The sequence below is a fragment of the Paramormyrops kingsleyae genome, chromosome 2 (genome assembly GCF_048594095.1).
Source record: "Paramormyrops kingsleyae isolate MSU_618 chromosome 2, PKINGS_0.4, whole genome shotgun sequence".
Lineage (NCBI taxonomy): Eukaryota > Metazoa > Chordata > Actinopteri > Osteoglossiformes > Mormyridae > Paramormyrops > Paramormyrops kingsleyae.
The window spans coordinates 7,732,353-7,746,063 of record NC_132798.1 but is presented as its reverse complement, the minus strand read 5'-3'; the positions used below and the strand labels follow the sequence as shown (position 1 = coordinate 7,746,063).

The following is a 13,711-nucleotide window of genomic DNA, read 5'->3' as shown; positions in this document are numbered from 1 at the left end:
ATTTCCGTGATGGCCACTGGAACAAAACTATCATTTCATTCTACATCTTAGCACTGTAAACCTGCAACCAGAGGGAAGACACTGAAACTCAGTATGCAAAGGCTGGGACTTATCCCTTAGAACTGAGTTAGTAATTCGCTTGAGCTGTCTCCAGATTAACTTGTGTCTCAGCGATCAGTCTACTATCCTTAATCTTATTGGGATCACAGAGGTGTAGTTCTGATATGGCACGATACAGCACAAGGTAGCAGTGTGGTGAACAGTGGTCAGCACCGGCCTCATAGCCCTGGCACCGAAGTTCTCCACCAGGGCTCCATGTGTGTGGGGTCTGCATGTTCTCCCTGTGTCATCGTGGGGTTTCCTCCAGGTTCTCTGGTTTCCCCTCACAGTCCAAAAACATGCTGAGGTTAATTGGAGTTACCAGGTTGCTCATAGGTGTTAATGTAGGTCTGCCCTACAATGGGTTGGCAGTTTGACACCCCGTCATGTATTATTCCCTGCCTCCTGCCCGGAGCTTCCTGGATAGGTTCCAGAGCCCTGCTACCTTAAACAAGAGGTTAAAGAAAATGGATGGATGGATGGATGGATGGCACAACGCAGACTGACAATAAAATGCTCTTGGGTTGCGATTCCTAACTTCTGTATTCCATACAATTATATTGATGTGGAAAAAACAACATGCTCTTCCAATGGAGACTCTTAAGAAATTGACAGCCTACGGACAACATGGGTTTAAAAATGACCAGGGGGTGTTCCACGAAGCAGTACTTCTCAGTTTTCTGGGTTAACTTAGGATAGAAACTGAGAAACTTCGTGGAACACCCCCTTGTCAGTTTAAAAAAAAGCAGAGCTTTTTCTTTTGTTTTTGGTGAGAAGAGTGGGTAAAACAGTAATTTTCAAAGTGTTTCAAAGAAGCTCTGCCCAGATTAAAAGAATGCTTGGAATGCTGCCCCATTTCGCTGTTATTATTGTTGTTGCTAAGAAAATCAGTAGTAAGGTTATTATTATTGTTATTAATAATAATAATAATTATCAGTATTATAATAATAATAATAATAATCCTAACAAAAACAATAAGGTTCCATAGCACTACGTGCTTTGGACCCTTAATAACAAAAAATAATATAACGAAGGGGGCTCCTGCGCCCCCGCGCCATGTTGGCTCGCGACTCGCCGCGCACGTCTCGCGGCGCCGTCCTCCGATGCGCCAAGATGGCTCTCTCTCTCTCTGCGCCCTGCGCGCGGTGAGCGCGGACTGCGGGGACTTCCCGTGGTTGGTTTCTCCTCCTGCAACGTCAACCCCTCGTGACTCTCCGCAGCCATATTGAGGTCCGATCACTTTTGTTTTTTTTTACGGACTCGGCGGATGTTGCCCTTCTCCCGTTAAGTGGGATTTTTTCCCCCAGTGTTTTTTAGGATCATATATATGTCAGCGTGACATTCGGGGCGCGGCGTCACAGGGAGCTTGGCTGCGGTGCTGGCTGGCTAGCGATCTCTCTCCCTGTGTGTTTGTCTCCGATTTGCTCTACGTCCTTCTGTCAGCTGGAAGTGAGGAAGCGGACGGCAGATCGCGTTGGTGAGTTTCTGTAGCCTCCCCCTTCCCCAAAATCTGCGTGGGATCTCTCTGCATTTCGCTTCGCTGGTTCCGTGGCATTGCGCCGTGCTTGAACAGCTCCGCGGATTGCTGCCCGTCGCCCCTGCCTGCCTGCTCACCTGTCCCGCATTACTTGATGGACAGCTGGCTCGGTTCGTCTTCGGTTCTGAGCGGAGCGGCTTCGTCCGCCAGCAGCCCGTAGGTTTTCCGGCCGACGGCCTTATTAAAAACCCAGACCACGTCTGTGCTGTGCGGACGTCCTTTGGCGCGTTTTCGGGCTTTTGATGCCTGCCTACGGGACGCGGACTGTCCACCGGCATTGCCAGGCTTGCCGTTTATTGCCGACCTCCACGCCTATCCGACATTTATACGTTTGCTTATGTGTAATGCAGCCGGATTGCTTTAAACGGGGCTCTCGCCTACCTCGGATTTCGAGTGATTATATTATAATAATAAAAATTGTCTGCCAGCTACTACTTCCTTTTTATTTGTCATGACAGCGGTTGTACTACAAAAACTAAGCAGTTGTGTGTTAAACGCTGTTTATAAATCTCTCATGCAGCGTCCAGCAGTCCAGTATGGCTTCACGGAAGAAGGTGCTGCTCAAAGTTATCATCCTGGGAGACTCTGGGTGAGTTATGTCCCGCGTTTTATGCGTGTTGTAAGACACTATACTCTGCCACGGAGCACAAGGGATTTTCTTTACTGAATTTTTCTTACAGTATTTAACTGAAATATGTGAGTATGGCTCTTGATATTTTATCACCTGTTACGTATTGTTAGGCTGGTTCTTTCGTCAACAGTGAATTACGGTTGTACTCACTGAGTATCTTACTTAAGTTGTTCCTGAACTGTACCTTTCTAGGGTATAGTCACCTTGTACCCTGGACTTGGACTCTATGCCTTCAGTTCCTTGTGCATGTCATTAAACAACGTGCCACCAGCTTTTCCTTATACTGTTCTGTATGTCTCATTTTGTCTCCGTGATTAGCGTGGGCAAGACCTCTCTGATGAACCAGTATGTGAACAAAAAGTTCAGCAACCAGTACAAGGCCACGATCGGCGCTGACTTCCTCACCAAAGAGGTCATGGTTGATGACAGGCTGGTCACTATGCAGGTCTGTTTCTCTCTTCCCTCCCCTACCTTCTGCCTGTTTATTGTTTGCTGCTTTCCTGTCCATAAGAGGGAGGGGGACAGCTTACAAAATGTTTTTTCCTGCTCATTTATGTGTCTCCTCATTCATATAATACCAGAACGGTGCCTCGGGTTGAGCAGAGACCAAAGATGCCCGTCGATTGTGCAAGAATTGACGTGACTCTGAGCTGTTTTCTCATGTGCCAGATATGGGACACTGCGGGACAGGAGCGCTTCCAGTCACTGGGTGTGGCTTTTTATCGTGGGGCCGACTGCTGTGTGCTGGTGTATGACGTCACCGCACCAAACACCTTTAAAACCCTGGACAGCTGGAGGGATGAGTTCCTGATCCAAGCCAGTCCCCGTGACCCTGAGAACTTCCCATTCGTGGTGCTAGGCAACAAGATTGACTTGGAAAATAGGCAGGTCTGTGCAGGAAGCCTGGGCTGGGCGACAGGTTCTTAGGAAGGTGTGCTCGTGCTGGGTGATTTTGGGTTTTTAAGTTGCTAATGTCTGTGCTTGTGGTATATTCACCTCAGAGGGAAGAATATAATTGAATTACATTGGATATGATTGCTCTGTATTAACATGACTTCTGAAAGTGGTCTGGTGACGGTATGAATCTTGAATTATAATCGTCACTCAACTAGATTTTAACTAAACATTGGTAAATTTCTGTACCATTTTTCTATATGCTAAGGCCCAGAATACCTCCTCTTCCATTGATTATGTACCTCATGATGTTAATGGACATTAACGGTCTGGGCAGTTGAATCAGCAGTACGACTTTTCTTGCCGCAGGTAACGACGAAGCGAGCTCAGGCATGGTGTCAGAGTAAGAACGGCATCCCGTACTTCGAAACCAGCGCCAAAGAGGCCATCAATGTGGACCAGGCATTCCAAACGATCGCCCGCAACGCTCTCAAACAGGTACGATGTTTCTCTCCGCCTGTAGGTGTCCCTGTTTGCAACAGGTGGGGCAGGCATCAACCCCTAGCTGGTAAGATGCTTGCTTCATGCTTGTGGGAGTTTTAGACAGAAAGGAAGAAGGCAGAAGGAACAGTGATTGGTTTAGAGAGCGAGAACCAATCAGATTTTAGAGGAGGTGGGTCCAAGCAACTAGAGGAAGTGGGACCAAGATATCTGATTGGTTCGGGGAGACAATCATTTTCCTTTTGCACTCGGAACATTGTTGTGAAAGCAAAACTCCCATGAGCTCCCTTCTCCCCCATCTAGGAGTCAGAGGTGGAGACGTACGATTTCCCTGATCAGATCAAACTGAGGGATGACAAACCAGTGTCCTCCAGTGATGGCTGCGGCTGCTGAGAGTGCAGAAGATGGGAGATTGGGAGAGCGGGGCGAGGGATCTAGGGTGTATCATACAGGTGGACACCAGTAATGTTTTTCTGATACATGGTTCCAGATCAAAACGGTGCAGCTTTTTTTTTTTTTTTTCTTTCCCAAAACTTGACACTCTTGGCAAGAACTGAAACAATATAGAAAGCATCCTCGATTGGCCTTCCCTTTCCACGTCACTCACAAGGTGATTACATCTGAGAAATACAAAACATACAACCTGAATCATGAACCTGTCTGTGGTTTCCATCACGGCTGAGGACTTCCTTCCTTCCTCGTTTGCTTGGCTCTTGCAGCCCACTCAGTGCCGTATCAGTATCCATGGTGCCAGTAGGCCGCACCCCCCCCCCCCCCCTCCCCATCACTGTGTCTTTCATCTACCCACTTCTCTGCCGTTTCTTCTTTTGTCGCACACAACCGTCGGAGTGGCTGGGCGACCGATTCTTGGCTTTCTGAACGTCCCCACAGACGCACTAGAGTAGTAGCTATCTGTCCTCCAGCACTTCACACGTCAGTGTGACCATCGCATGTTGTATAAAGGAGAAAATGATATATACTCACCGGGGAAAGAGGTTTTTGGAGTGTAGCTTGTCAGACCTGTGTGACAGCAGTGTGTGAAGTCCTTCTGTAGGAGCATCGTGGGCTCTGCTGGGAGGAGGGGCAGTGAGTGTAGCCTCACTGTGAGCATTAAGGTAAGCCAGTGGCAGGTAAGCCAGTGGCAGGTAAGCCAGTGGCAGGTTAGCCAGGATGAGCCTGCGCCGCTTGCAGCCAAAGTGAGACACTTATTCTAGGTTCAATTGCCCACTTACTGCAGTGACCTTTGGTTTAAATCTCACCCGCTGGTCAGTTTGTGCTCCTTCTCCACCTCTGCTCCCTCATCGCTCCACTTCAGTCCGGTCTTGACACCCGAGCTAAAGTACACACTGAAGTTTCCTCTTTTTTTTTTTGCCAAATTGTTGGTCCTGTCCTCTCCGGGATTTGACAAACCACGGCGTATTTCCCCTGCCTTGCTTCCCGTATTCTGACGCGGCGGACAGCTAGTGAAACCGGAACAGAGTCGCTGCTGTGGCTGAGGTCTGAGCAGAGAGCAGAAGTCCGATTTCACCCTGCGCTTGCAGACAGCTCTCCTCACCTTGTTTTGTATCTGTGTAGTTACTGTAATATCGAAATCTGTATTGATTTTATATATGCCAATATAAAAAAGAATCCAAATTAAACTATTGTATGCAGTAAAACCCCCTTTACCTTTTTGGCTGACCTGCCATGTTATATCACCTGTTAATATAATTTCCATGACAAAGCAAGTTAAATAAAAAGGTACATTTATGATTCATTCGTGAAGTGCTTTATGAACGGCTTGTAAATTTCCAGCTTACTATCTGGTTCCAGGTCATCTGGTCACCTGTGACTGCAGTCATTCATGGTATAGTAATGTTCAATTTACACAATAGATGGTTGTCTTGGACCTGTAGTCCAAGATGAGTGTTGAAATAATTCCATGGCTTTGCCTGACCAGATTTATCAGCTAATTTCCTCGCTATATTCTGGATATGACTTCACTAGTGAAGTGTCAAAAACAACAGTACAGGGCTTCATATTTGTGGTATTGTTCTGCAAGAACTTCTGTGCTTGAATCACCGTTTCTATTTATACCTAATGCAGTTGTCAAAGACAAGCCCTCTTGGTGTTAGTCATCTTAAAATTGGTTAGCTGGCCACATTTAATCCGGCGGTAGCTAGCAGATGTACTTGGTTATTATTGTGATCCATATCTGTTATAATTAGCAGCCAATTTTGGGTAGCGATTAGCTTTTATACAATGCTATCGCTGCCAAACCGAATGTCCCTCCATCAGCTTCATGACTAGTTAAACATCTTAGCAAGAGTCAATGGCGTGATAATGCAGTGGGCCAGGCTGCTTTTCCGGTGCTGGGCTCAGAGTCTGCCTCAGTAGGGCTTCCATCACGCTGCTTGTGTTCTGCTGGAGTGGTGACGATGCAGTGTGCAGCAAGAGGAAATGAAAGACTGGAGTGGGGGGGGCGGTGGTGCAGGGACCAGATGTGGCAACATCACTTATAGTCTTTTTCATCCATGCTGGGGATCAATGGATAACGGCCTGCTGGTGGCAAAAAGGGCCGTTTTAAGGCGTATGTCAACATGGAGGGAAGGCCCGCCCTCTCAGTAACCTCCTCATGCCTTCTCTTTGCTCCACCGAAGACAGGCCCTGTGTGGCTGTCACCCACTGTCACACACAGCTGTCATGAGGAGGTGTAGGACCGGGAGGGGGAGTCCTTGCGTCGGCTCCACCCCCTCTGGCATGCATGCGACTTCCAGCGTTAAGGATCGGCATATTCTCATCCTTAAGGAAAGACTACAGATGTAAGAGTCCCATGAACCCGTCCTGCAGTTCGCTCGCACCACACGCAGCGCCACCGGCTTAGGCTCAGAAAATACAAACAGAAGCCAGATCCCCTTTTCCTTTACTGCTGACCTACATAAACACAACATACTTACAGTAGAATCATACAGAGACCACCTGTCTAAACAAAAGCATCTCAATCAGTCCAAAGAGTGGCTGCTTTCATGTCCTCGCTGATGTCGTTAGCTAGTCCTTCTGCCATTTTACTACACAGGGATGAGCGAGAGTGTCTGTAAGTGTCCTTCAAAGTAGCTGCAGTACTTTAATCTGAAGAGATGATGGAAATATTAGCTTGTGGCAGGTGAATTCTTATGCCTTTATTCATGTATACAGAGGGTAAGAAAGGGAATCGCTGGCTTGGGTCAAACAGTGATGCCATGTCCAGTTGGTGCAGTGCCGTGTAAATCCATCCTTTCTTGCTTATCCTGGTGAAGACCACCATAGAGGGGTGACCAAGGGTAGCTAAATGGAGTCGCACTTCCACCGCTGACCCCCCCCCCCCCAGCCAGCTTCGTCGGCCGCCCGTGTCCCCAGAAGGGCACTTTTCTCAGTCCATGTATGAGGTGTCCATGCCCCCCGCCTCTGGGTGCAGCAGCCGGCTGGCCAGGCGCTCGATGTCATCCAGGCTGAGCTGCCGGAGGGAGCGTTCGTAATCCTCGTGGGAGAGAGAGAGAGAGAGAGAGAGGAGCTGCAGGTCAGTGACCAGTCCAGAGCCCAGCCCCAGGCCTCATCGTGCACTGAGGATACCGTACTTTACCCTGTTCAGGAAGTGTTGTACCCGTGGTAATATCAGGACGACACGGCAGATAAGTGAGCTGGGGGAGGGGCGTCGACGTAGTACCTTGATAACCTGCTCCTGCACCTTAGCTGCATCCGTAGGACTGAAATGTTTGGCCAGCACCACAGAGAGGGCCTGCCACACCGCACTGCTGCCGCATTCTCCACCACCTCCGGAGCCCCCGGCTGTCCCTGCCCTTTCTCCCGTGGGCCGCACTACCAGATTGAGCTTGGCGTCTGCTCCGATGGAGTAATCACTTAACCGGTGCTCATCTGAGGAGACACATCGGGAAGAGGACAATGCCGGTAGATGCGAGGCAAGTGGGTCTAGGGGCAATAGGACCCAGAGGGCACCATAATGAACCTTACCTGCCAAAGACTTCCCTTTGTAAAGCAGCCGCTGCTGACTGGGGGGGATATTCAGACGGTCAGAGATGAGCTCCTTCACCGTCGACACTTTCTCGTCCTCTGTGACCTGCAGTTCAGACACGTCTGTAAGCATCCTTGGCCTTCACGGTAGGACACACGCTCCCAGCTCTGACTGATAACGTGCAACTGACGTCATAATTAGTACTGCCACCATACTGTCCATATGGTGTGCGGTGAAATGTGACAACAGTATGCCATTTTATAGGAGTCACAGGAAAGAAAAATTCTCATCTCCGAAATTTTAAAGAACAGGGAAAAAATTGTGGGTGGGGGGGTCTGTCTTTAAAAAATTTGTATGAAATGGGCGAAGCATAATTTCAACAGAGACTCAATGGGACAGTTAAGATTCAGGGAAGAGAGTTTTCCAGGGATATGAGATACACAGATATGTACTTTGAAGCAGCATGAAAACATGCATGTGGTGGGGGGTTGGTCAGAACAAATTAAAAACTAAAACATGTGTCTGAAATCGCATATTTCTTTGCTGTGTAGTAGGCGAAATGAGCAGTATGTCCGAATCCTCTGTATGTATGAGACAGTAGGGGAATGGTACCCGGATGACATACTACATTCTGTGAAATTCTGAAGCGTGGATGGATGGATGCTATGCTATCCCACAAGGAATTGTCAAGATGGTAGAGCAAGTGTCGTCTCTGTACAAATTTAAGTGGAAAACAACACTCGGTTGACTTGAATATGTATTTTTTTCGTTGACAGTTTATATCAGTTTTCAACATTTGCGGGGGTCAAACTGCGTCACTGGTAAACATCTGGGTCAGGTGATATGCAAGATGGCGACCGCAATGTGTCCGAATGCATGCATACATACAGTGCATATTGCACTAGTTGTTGAGTAGCAAGCTTCTGACGAAATTTAGTGCCAATTGTGTAAGTATGGTTTCAGACATACCCCAAATCTCAGCTTACGTTAAAAAAAATTGAAAGGCAATTTCAACAGGTACCCAATAGAGCTGAACGATTTGGGGAAAATATCTAATCGCAATTTTTCTGACATTGCGATTACAATTCGATTTGCGATATAATTGTTTGTAAGTCAAGCTTCAATTCAATATTCAGTGTGTAGTAAATTTAAAACATGACGCAGCATTACCACATGAGATAACAATATATTAACTGGTCTATATTCTGCAAGATGTGGTGTGTTAAGTTAAATAAAGTAATAATGAAAACAATTGCAGCAAAAAGAAAAACAATAACGATCTTGCAGCTAACGCTGATTAGTCCCCTAACACTAGAACCGCCGTTTCCCACGCCATTGAACAATCAAGAAGTATTTCAGTGTATGCAGCACTTTTGTTTGCGCTGTGTTATTAGTGTTAATAACAGCAGCGAATCTAACACACTCAACCAAAAATCCGTAATAATATGCATGTAAATGTCGAATAAATAGAAGCAGTCTATTGGTGATTTCATATTGGTCGAAGTTTCCGCTTTTTAACAATTATATACAGTTATTTTCTATACAAATCAATTCAGGTGAAACAAAAAAAAATGTACGTGAACAGGGTACTCACGCAAGTGACTTGCCTCAGACTCACGCAAGAAATCTTAACGGTAAATCTACATTATTCCATTCTGAACATTATTCAATCTATTCTTTTAGTAAAAAAAAAAGCGAGGCTTTTATTTTATTACTGTTGTGGGATTAAGATTAATATAACAAGATTAATCTTTGGAAATACTTAAATTAATGAGCATAAAAACATGACATAAACACGACTGTATTATGGGTTTTACGGCTTTTCTGGGGGTAACAGACTCCGCTGCTGTGAGGAATTCTGACATTGTTGTTTTGATGCGTTAGCGGTATGCTAATGATATTGCCCATTAACAAAAAACAAAAGGTATGATATGCTATGCCCCCATAGTATTTCGCTGCTCGTGGTTAAAAGGAGGTCGCTGGTTCTATTGATAATAGGACCTTTCTGAAACAATCTCGGACCATGAAATAGGAAGGCAATTGACTTATAGCTCAGTAGGAATCAGAATTTTTTCCCCGCACCGTGAATGCAGCATTTTCCTTGGATTTCAGGCGTTTGCCGTTTGTGGGTTTATACGCAGTCGTCCTGGGCCACTTCTTATTGGTGAGCATGACTGGCACGCGAGAAGCATGGCGCTTCTGATTGGTGAGAATGACTGTCACACAGGGAGCACGGCATGAATTTGTAAAACTATTCTCACAAGTTTTAAACTTTGGGTGCTGTATAATGTATATCCTAAATCGCAGCCTTTGCGATTTGCTAATCGCGTTGTTTCAAATCGCGATTTTGATTTGAAATCGATAAATCGTCCAGCCCTAGTACCCAATGTGAAAGTTGCGGGAAATTGATATCTCTGCCGGGGAAGCTCAGTCTCATGCATCCTGCTTGCACGAGCAGGGAGTATAATTTGCAGGAGTACAATTTTAATGGAGACCCTGTGGTGAAGTTGATGAAGGTGAAGGCCTTCCAAAGAGGTGGTCATCACCGTGGTGTAATGTGCCTGCCAGGAGATATCACCAATTTTGCCTTTGGATTAGATTTACAAAGGGAAGGAGTTTTTTTCTGATGGGCACCATCAGAGAAGACCTGCAGGACAACGAGAGCTTTCAGTACTTGCAAATTTCATGTGAATTAGCTGCGCCATTCCTGAATTACAATGCATGGGAGAGGGGGCTGTCACTGCAAGCAGAAATTAAGGGATGAAGACAGGAGAGTCGAAAAACAAGCACATTAGAAAATCTGTTCGTAATCACACGGACTTTCCAGTGGTAAGTGGGTCGTAGTGGTACATAGGCGTAGGGGCAAGTTTTGACACCAGGGTAAATACACATCACGTAACTGCAAGGAGTCAATTATTCATGAACACAGGTACATTTTGAACACTTGCCCCCCACCCCCCACTCTGCCAGAGAAAGCAAGGCTGTACAGTAAGAAATCATGGTTTCAGAGCTTATATGCAGGACATGTAGATGCTAAAAAATAATGCTAATTAATACCAATGTTCTGGCCTACAGTTTATATGTATTGGGAGGGTAGGCTGAAGTGATACAGGAATCCCCCCAGTCACAAACAGTTTGCTTGTGACCAATGATATACTGTATAACGTCTTGCCTTTTTTGGTAGTAGAGAGATTGAGCATTTAAAAGGATGATTGCATACACAGTTTATATGCAGGACTACACACTTAGGCTGGAAGAAGCATTTTTTAAATACTGTAACCAAATTATACTTTACCAGTTTACAGTACTTGGTCTCATTGTATGGTTCTGTTTAGTCCTTTCTGACTGCAGTGGTCAGCAATCATTTTTTTAAAAGACTACGAAATCTGTAATGGTGGCCAAATCATCTTTAAATTGTGCTCCTTCGCTAATCTTATTGTACAATTCTTACAGTGTCTTTAAGATAATTGAAAAGGTCTATAGTATGGGGCGGAGTTGTGGCTCTGAGGCTAGGGATCTGTGCCTGCAGCCAGAAGGTTGTTGGTTTAAATCCCGTGAATTCCATGAGTGATCATACTCTGTTGGGCCCTTGACTGAGGCTCATAACCTGCAATTGCTTTGTCCAGGTTATGACATTAATCTACATCCAGCCCTGTAAGCAGGTTCCCCAATTTACAGGAAAAAAACTTGGGGGTTTGTGGCAGGATTAGCACTCCAGCCAACGGATGTGGCAACACACTGTAATCAATGCATGCTCCTTACCTCTCCTATATTATGTAAGCTGAGTATAGACTACAAGCTTGCGGGGTCAGTCCCAGTCATTCCTGTTGTTTCTCAATATCATTCATAATGTGATGGCCTGAATGGTATCATCCCTATAAACAGTGTATTGTATCCCTATAAATGGTGCATTGACATTAAACATGGTATGATACAGCCAACTTAAACAGAATTGCCAGTTTAAACACAATAGCTTGAATTTAAAGTAGTATAAAGTAGTATACCTGCAGCTACAACAGCATGTTATTCTCCCCATAAACACACTAATAAAACAGCCATTGAATACATGTAAATAGCCACTGTATTTATCTAGCCAAGCCTGTATCAATGTTTTGTTAACGTAGACATAAGAAGTACTGTTAGTTCTCCCTCTTCGGGGCCACTGCTTAGATGAAATGTAGCCTATTATCATTATAATGAGAAGAAAAGCAGTCTTTTAAAATGTCGATAAATTGCTCGAAACACATTTAACCAAAGGTCCACAGGTCTATGAGGGTCCAAATCAAAGCCATTCTCAAAGCCGCTGACTCAGAAGCGCTGGAGAGCAGCCTGACCACGGGAATCACAGCCTGGTTTGGTAACTGCTCTGCCCTGGACCGTGAAGCTCTGCAGAGGGTGGAACGTCATGCCAAACGCATTTGTAAGGGCTGATCTGCCCTCCCTGCAGGACACTTACATCAGGAGCAAATATCTGGTCTTTTATAAAAAATTTTTTACTGTATAACATTTATGACATTTTCATATTATTACTTTTAACATCTTTTTAAGGTCGTCTTGCTTTCACTACTTTTGTGGCCAAGATGACCACCTTGCACATCCTTGCAGGGTTAGGTCTGACAGTATACCTTTCATGTGATGAATAAAAACCTTGAAGCCTTGAACATGTACTGTCAGACTGTTAGACCAAGTCATACATTTTGTATTTCAGCAGAACAGACATTCTCATTTTCCTGTTACACATTCTGCAATGTGACATGTTAAAGTTCATAAACAGGCTTTGAATAACAAGACTCCCCATTAATGTGTCATGTAACAATGAACACTGACCTGAGGATATTGGATCCTATAATTAAGAGTAACTATGTCAACATAAAATTTTGATGTGTAATATTTACTCTCAGTAATTCTGGAATCATCATTAAAATGTTACTTGTAAGCTCTGTAATGAGGTCAGAACAATGACTGTCACCCAGCGCCACAAGATGTACCATCATACTTAGACAGAACACATGAGCCCAGGGTGACAAAGACAAGTCATAATCAGTTCATCAGGCTACTGGCAAAAGCACCTCTCTAGAATGTTCTGCAAAAAAAGTAAGTAAAACCGGCAACGCCAACTCCCACAAAGCTAGCCAATCCCCACGGGCGTCACATGCCCAAATATGCAACGCTTCAACCTGTGCTCAAGTTTGGTCACGTTTTGATCACCTGCACAGAGTTCGAGATAATTAACGGTTCTGTCCAAATTATAATGCAGGCAATAATTATATTACTTTTATATGTCTGACGTGAAATGTTACTGCGAAATGGGCATTTAAAGGTTGTTACACGATATATAAGTTACAGGAGTAGCATGGTACTGGCATCCAGTACCCGAGTACCCCCAGCTTTGTACCCCGTGTTTCACTGCCCCCGGGCGATGTCGTATTTTTCCTTATCGCGGTGCGTAGTTGTTACAGAAGTGGCTTAAATTCTCATTAACGTCAATTGTCCGAAAGCAGGACACCATAATAAACGTGCCACCCGAGAGTCGCCGAGGCAGCCTGAATGTCGAGCGCATTTCCAAGAGTTAGCCAGTTAGCTGCTGTTAGCGGCGCCCCGCCAAGCCCCGCACGATGTGAGCCCGTTTATAATAGAATAAAAAGCCTGGACGCAAGTTGAAACGCGAACCGGAAGCCTGTGTACCCTCTCATATGAAACTTTATACGGACAAACATTCACACGTACGCATAGGTTACGCTTGGCACCGAGGGAGCAGAAGGCCGCACTTATCCCCGGACTTTCCTAACGCGTTGCAAAGGAAGCGCGAAGCAGCCAGCCGGGCAGACCCACGACACGCCGCGCCGCGCCATCACCTTACCTGCAGGCTACATTCCTTCCCTTGAAGTGGCTTCACCGTGAGAATCATTTTATCATTCGGACCCTTTCACAAATGTCAGAGAGCACGACCCGTTACGGCGAATGTGTTGATTCTGTGATTTATGAGCATCGGACGTCAGGTCCGGTAACGTAACGCCGAACAGCGGCGCCACTGAGCACGAATACGGCTACTGTGGGCTGC

The 13,711-nt window shown here is 45.6% G+C and overlaps 2 protein-coding genes across 3 annotated transcripts; one reads left to right on the top strand and one right to left on the bottom strand.

Annotated features, from left to right (window-relative positions):
- Positions 1-1,302: 1,302 nt before the first annotated feature.
- Positions 1,303-5,418, top strand: rab7b (RAB7b, member RAS oncogene family). 2 transcript variants are annotated; one of them, XM_023801564.2, is made up of 6 exons: positions 1,303-1,576; positions 2,157-2,225; positions 2,586-2,712; positions 2,937-3,155; positions 3,531-3,659; positions 3,966-5,418. In XM_023801564.2, the coding sequence occupies exons 2-6, from the start codon at positions 2,173-2,175 to the stop codon at positions 4,053-4,055; spliced, it is 618 nt and encodes a 205-aa protein (XP_023657332.1). In that variant the 5' UTR covers positions 1,303-1,576; positions 2,157-2,172; the 3' UTR covers positions 4,056-5,418. The 2 variants fall into 2 exon arrangements, with proteins under 2 accessions (XP_023657332.1, XP_023657323.1); XM_023801555.2 differs by lacking the exon at positions 1,303-1,576 and adding an exon at positions 1,610-1,792.
- A 1,129-nt stretch (positions 5,419-6,547) lies between these two features.
- Positions 6,548-13,706, bottom strand: ubl4a (ubiquitin like 4A). The gene is made up of 4 exons (XM_023801590.2): positions 13,511-13,706; positions 7,650-7,755; positions 7,345-7,553; positions 6,548-7,158 (listed from the first exon to the last, which is right to left on the bottom strand). The coding sequence occupies exons 1-4, from the start codon at positions 13,556-13,558 to the stop codon at positions 7,051-7,053; spliced, it is 471 nt and encodes a 156-aa protein (XP_023657358.1). The 5' UTR covers positions 13,559-13,706; the 3' UTR covers positions 6,548-7,050.
- Between the last annotated feature and the right edge of the window lie 5 nt (positions 13,707-13,711).

Coding starts and splice junctions, on each gene's coding strand:
- ubl4a (XM_023801590.2), bottom strand. CDS start 13,558: ATGATTCTCACGGTGAAGCCACTTCAAGGGAAGGAATGTAGCCTGCAG. Junction 7,756..13,510: donor GGAAGGAATGTAGCCTGCAG/GTAAGGTGATGG, acceptor TCTGAACTGCAG/GTCACAGAGGACGAGAAAGT. Junction 7,159..7,344: donor TGCAGGAGCAGGTTATCAAG/GTACTACGTCGA, acceptor CTCTCCCACGAG/GATTACGAACGCTCCCTCCG.
- rab7b (XM_023801555.2), top strand. CDS start 1,731: ATGGACAGCTGGCTCGGTTCGTCTTCGGTTCTGAGCGGAGCGGCTTCG. Junction 1,793..2,156: donor GCTTCGTCCGCCAGCAGCCC/GTAGGTTTTCCG, acceptor TCTCTCATGCAG/CGTCCAGCAGTCCAGTATGG. Junction 2,713..2,936: donor ACAGGCTGGTCACTATGCAG/GTCTGTTTCTCT, acceptor CTCATGTGCCAG/ATATGGGACACTGCGGGACA.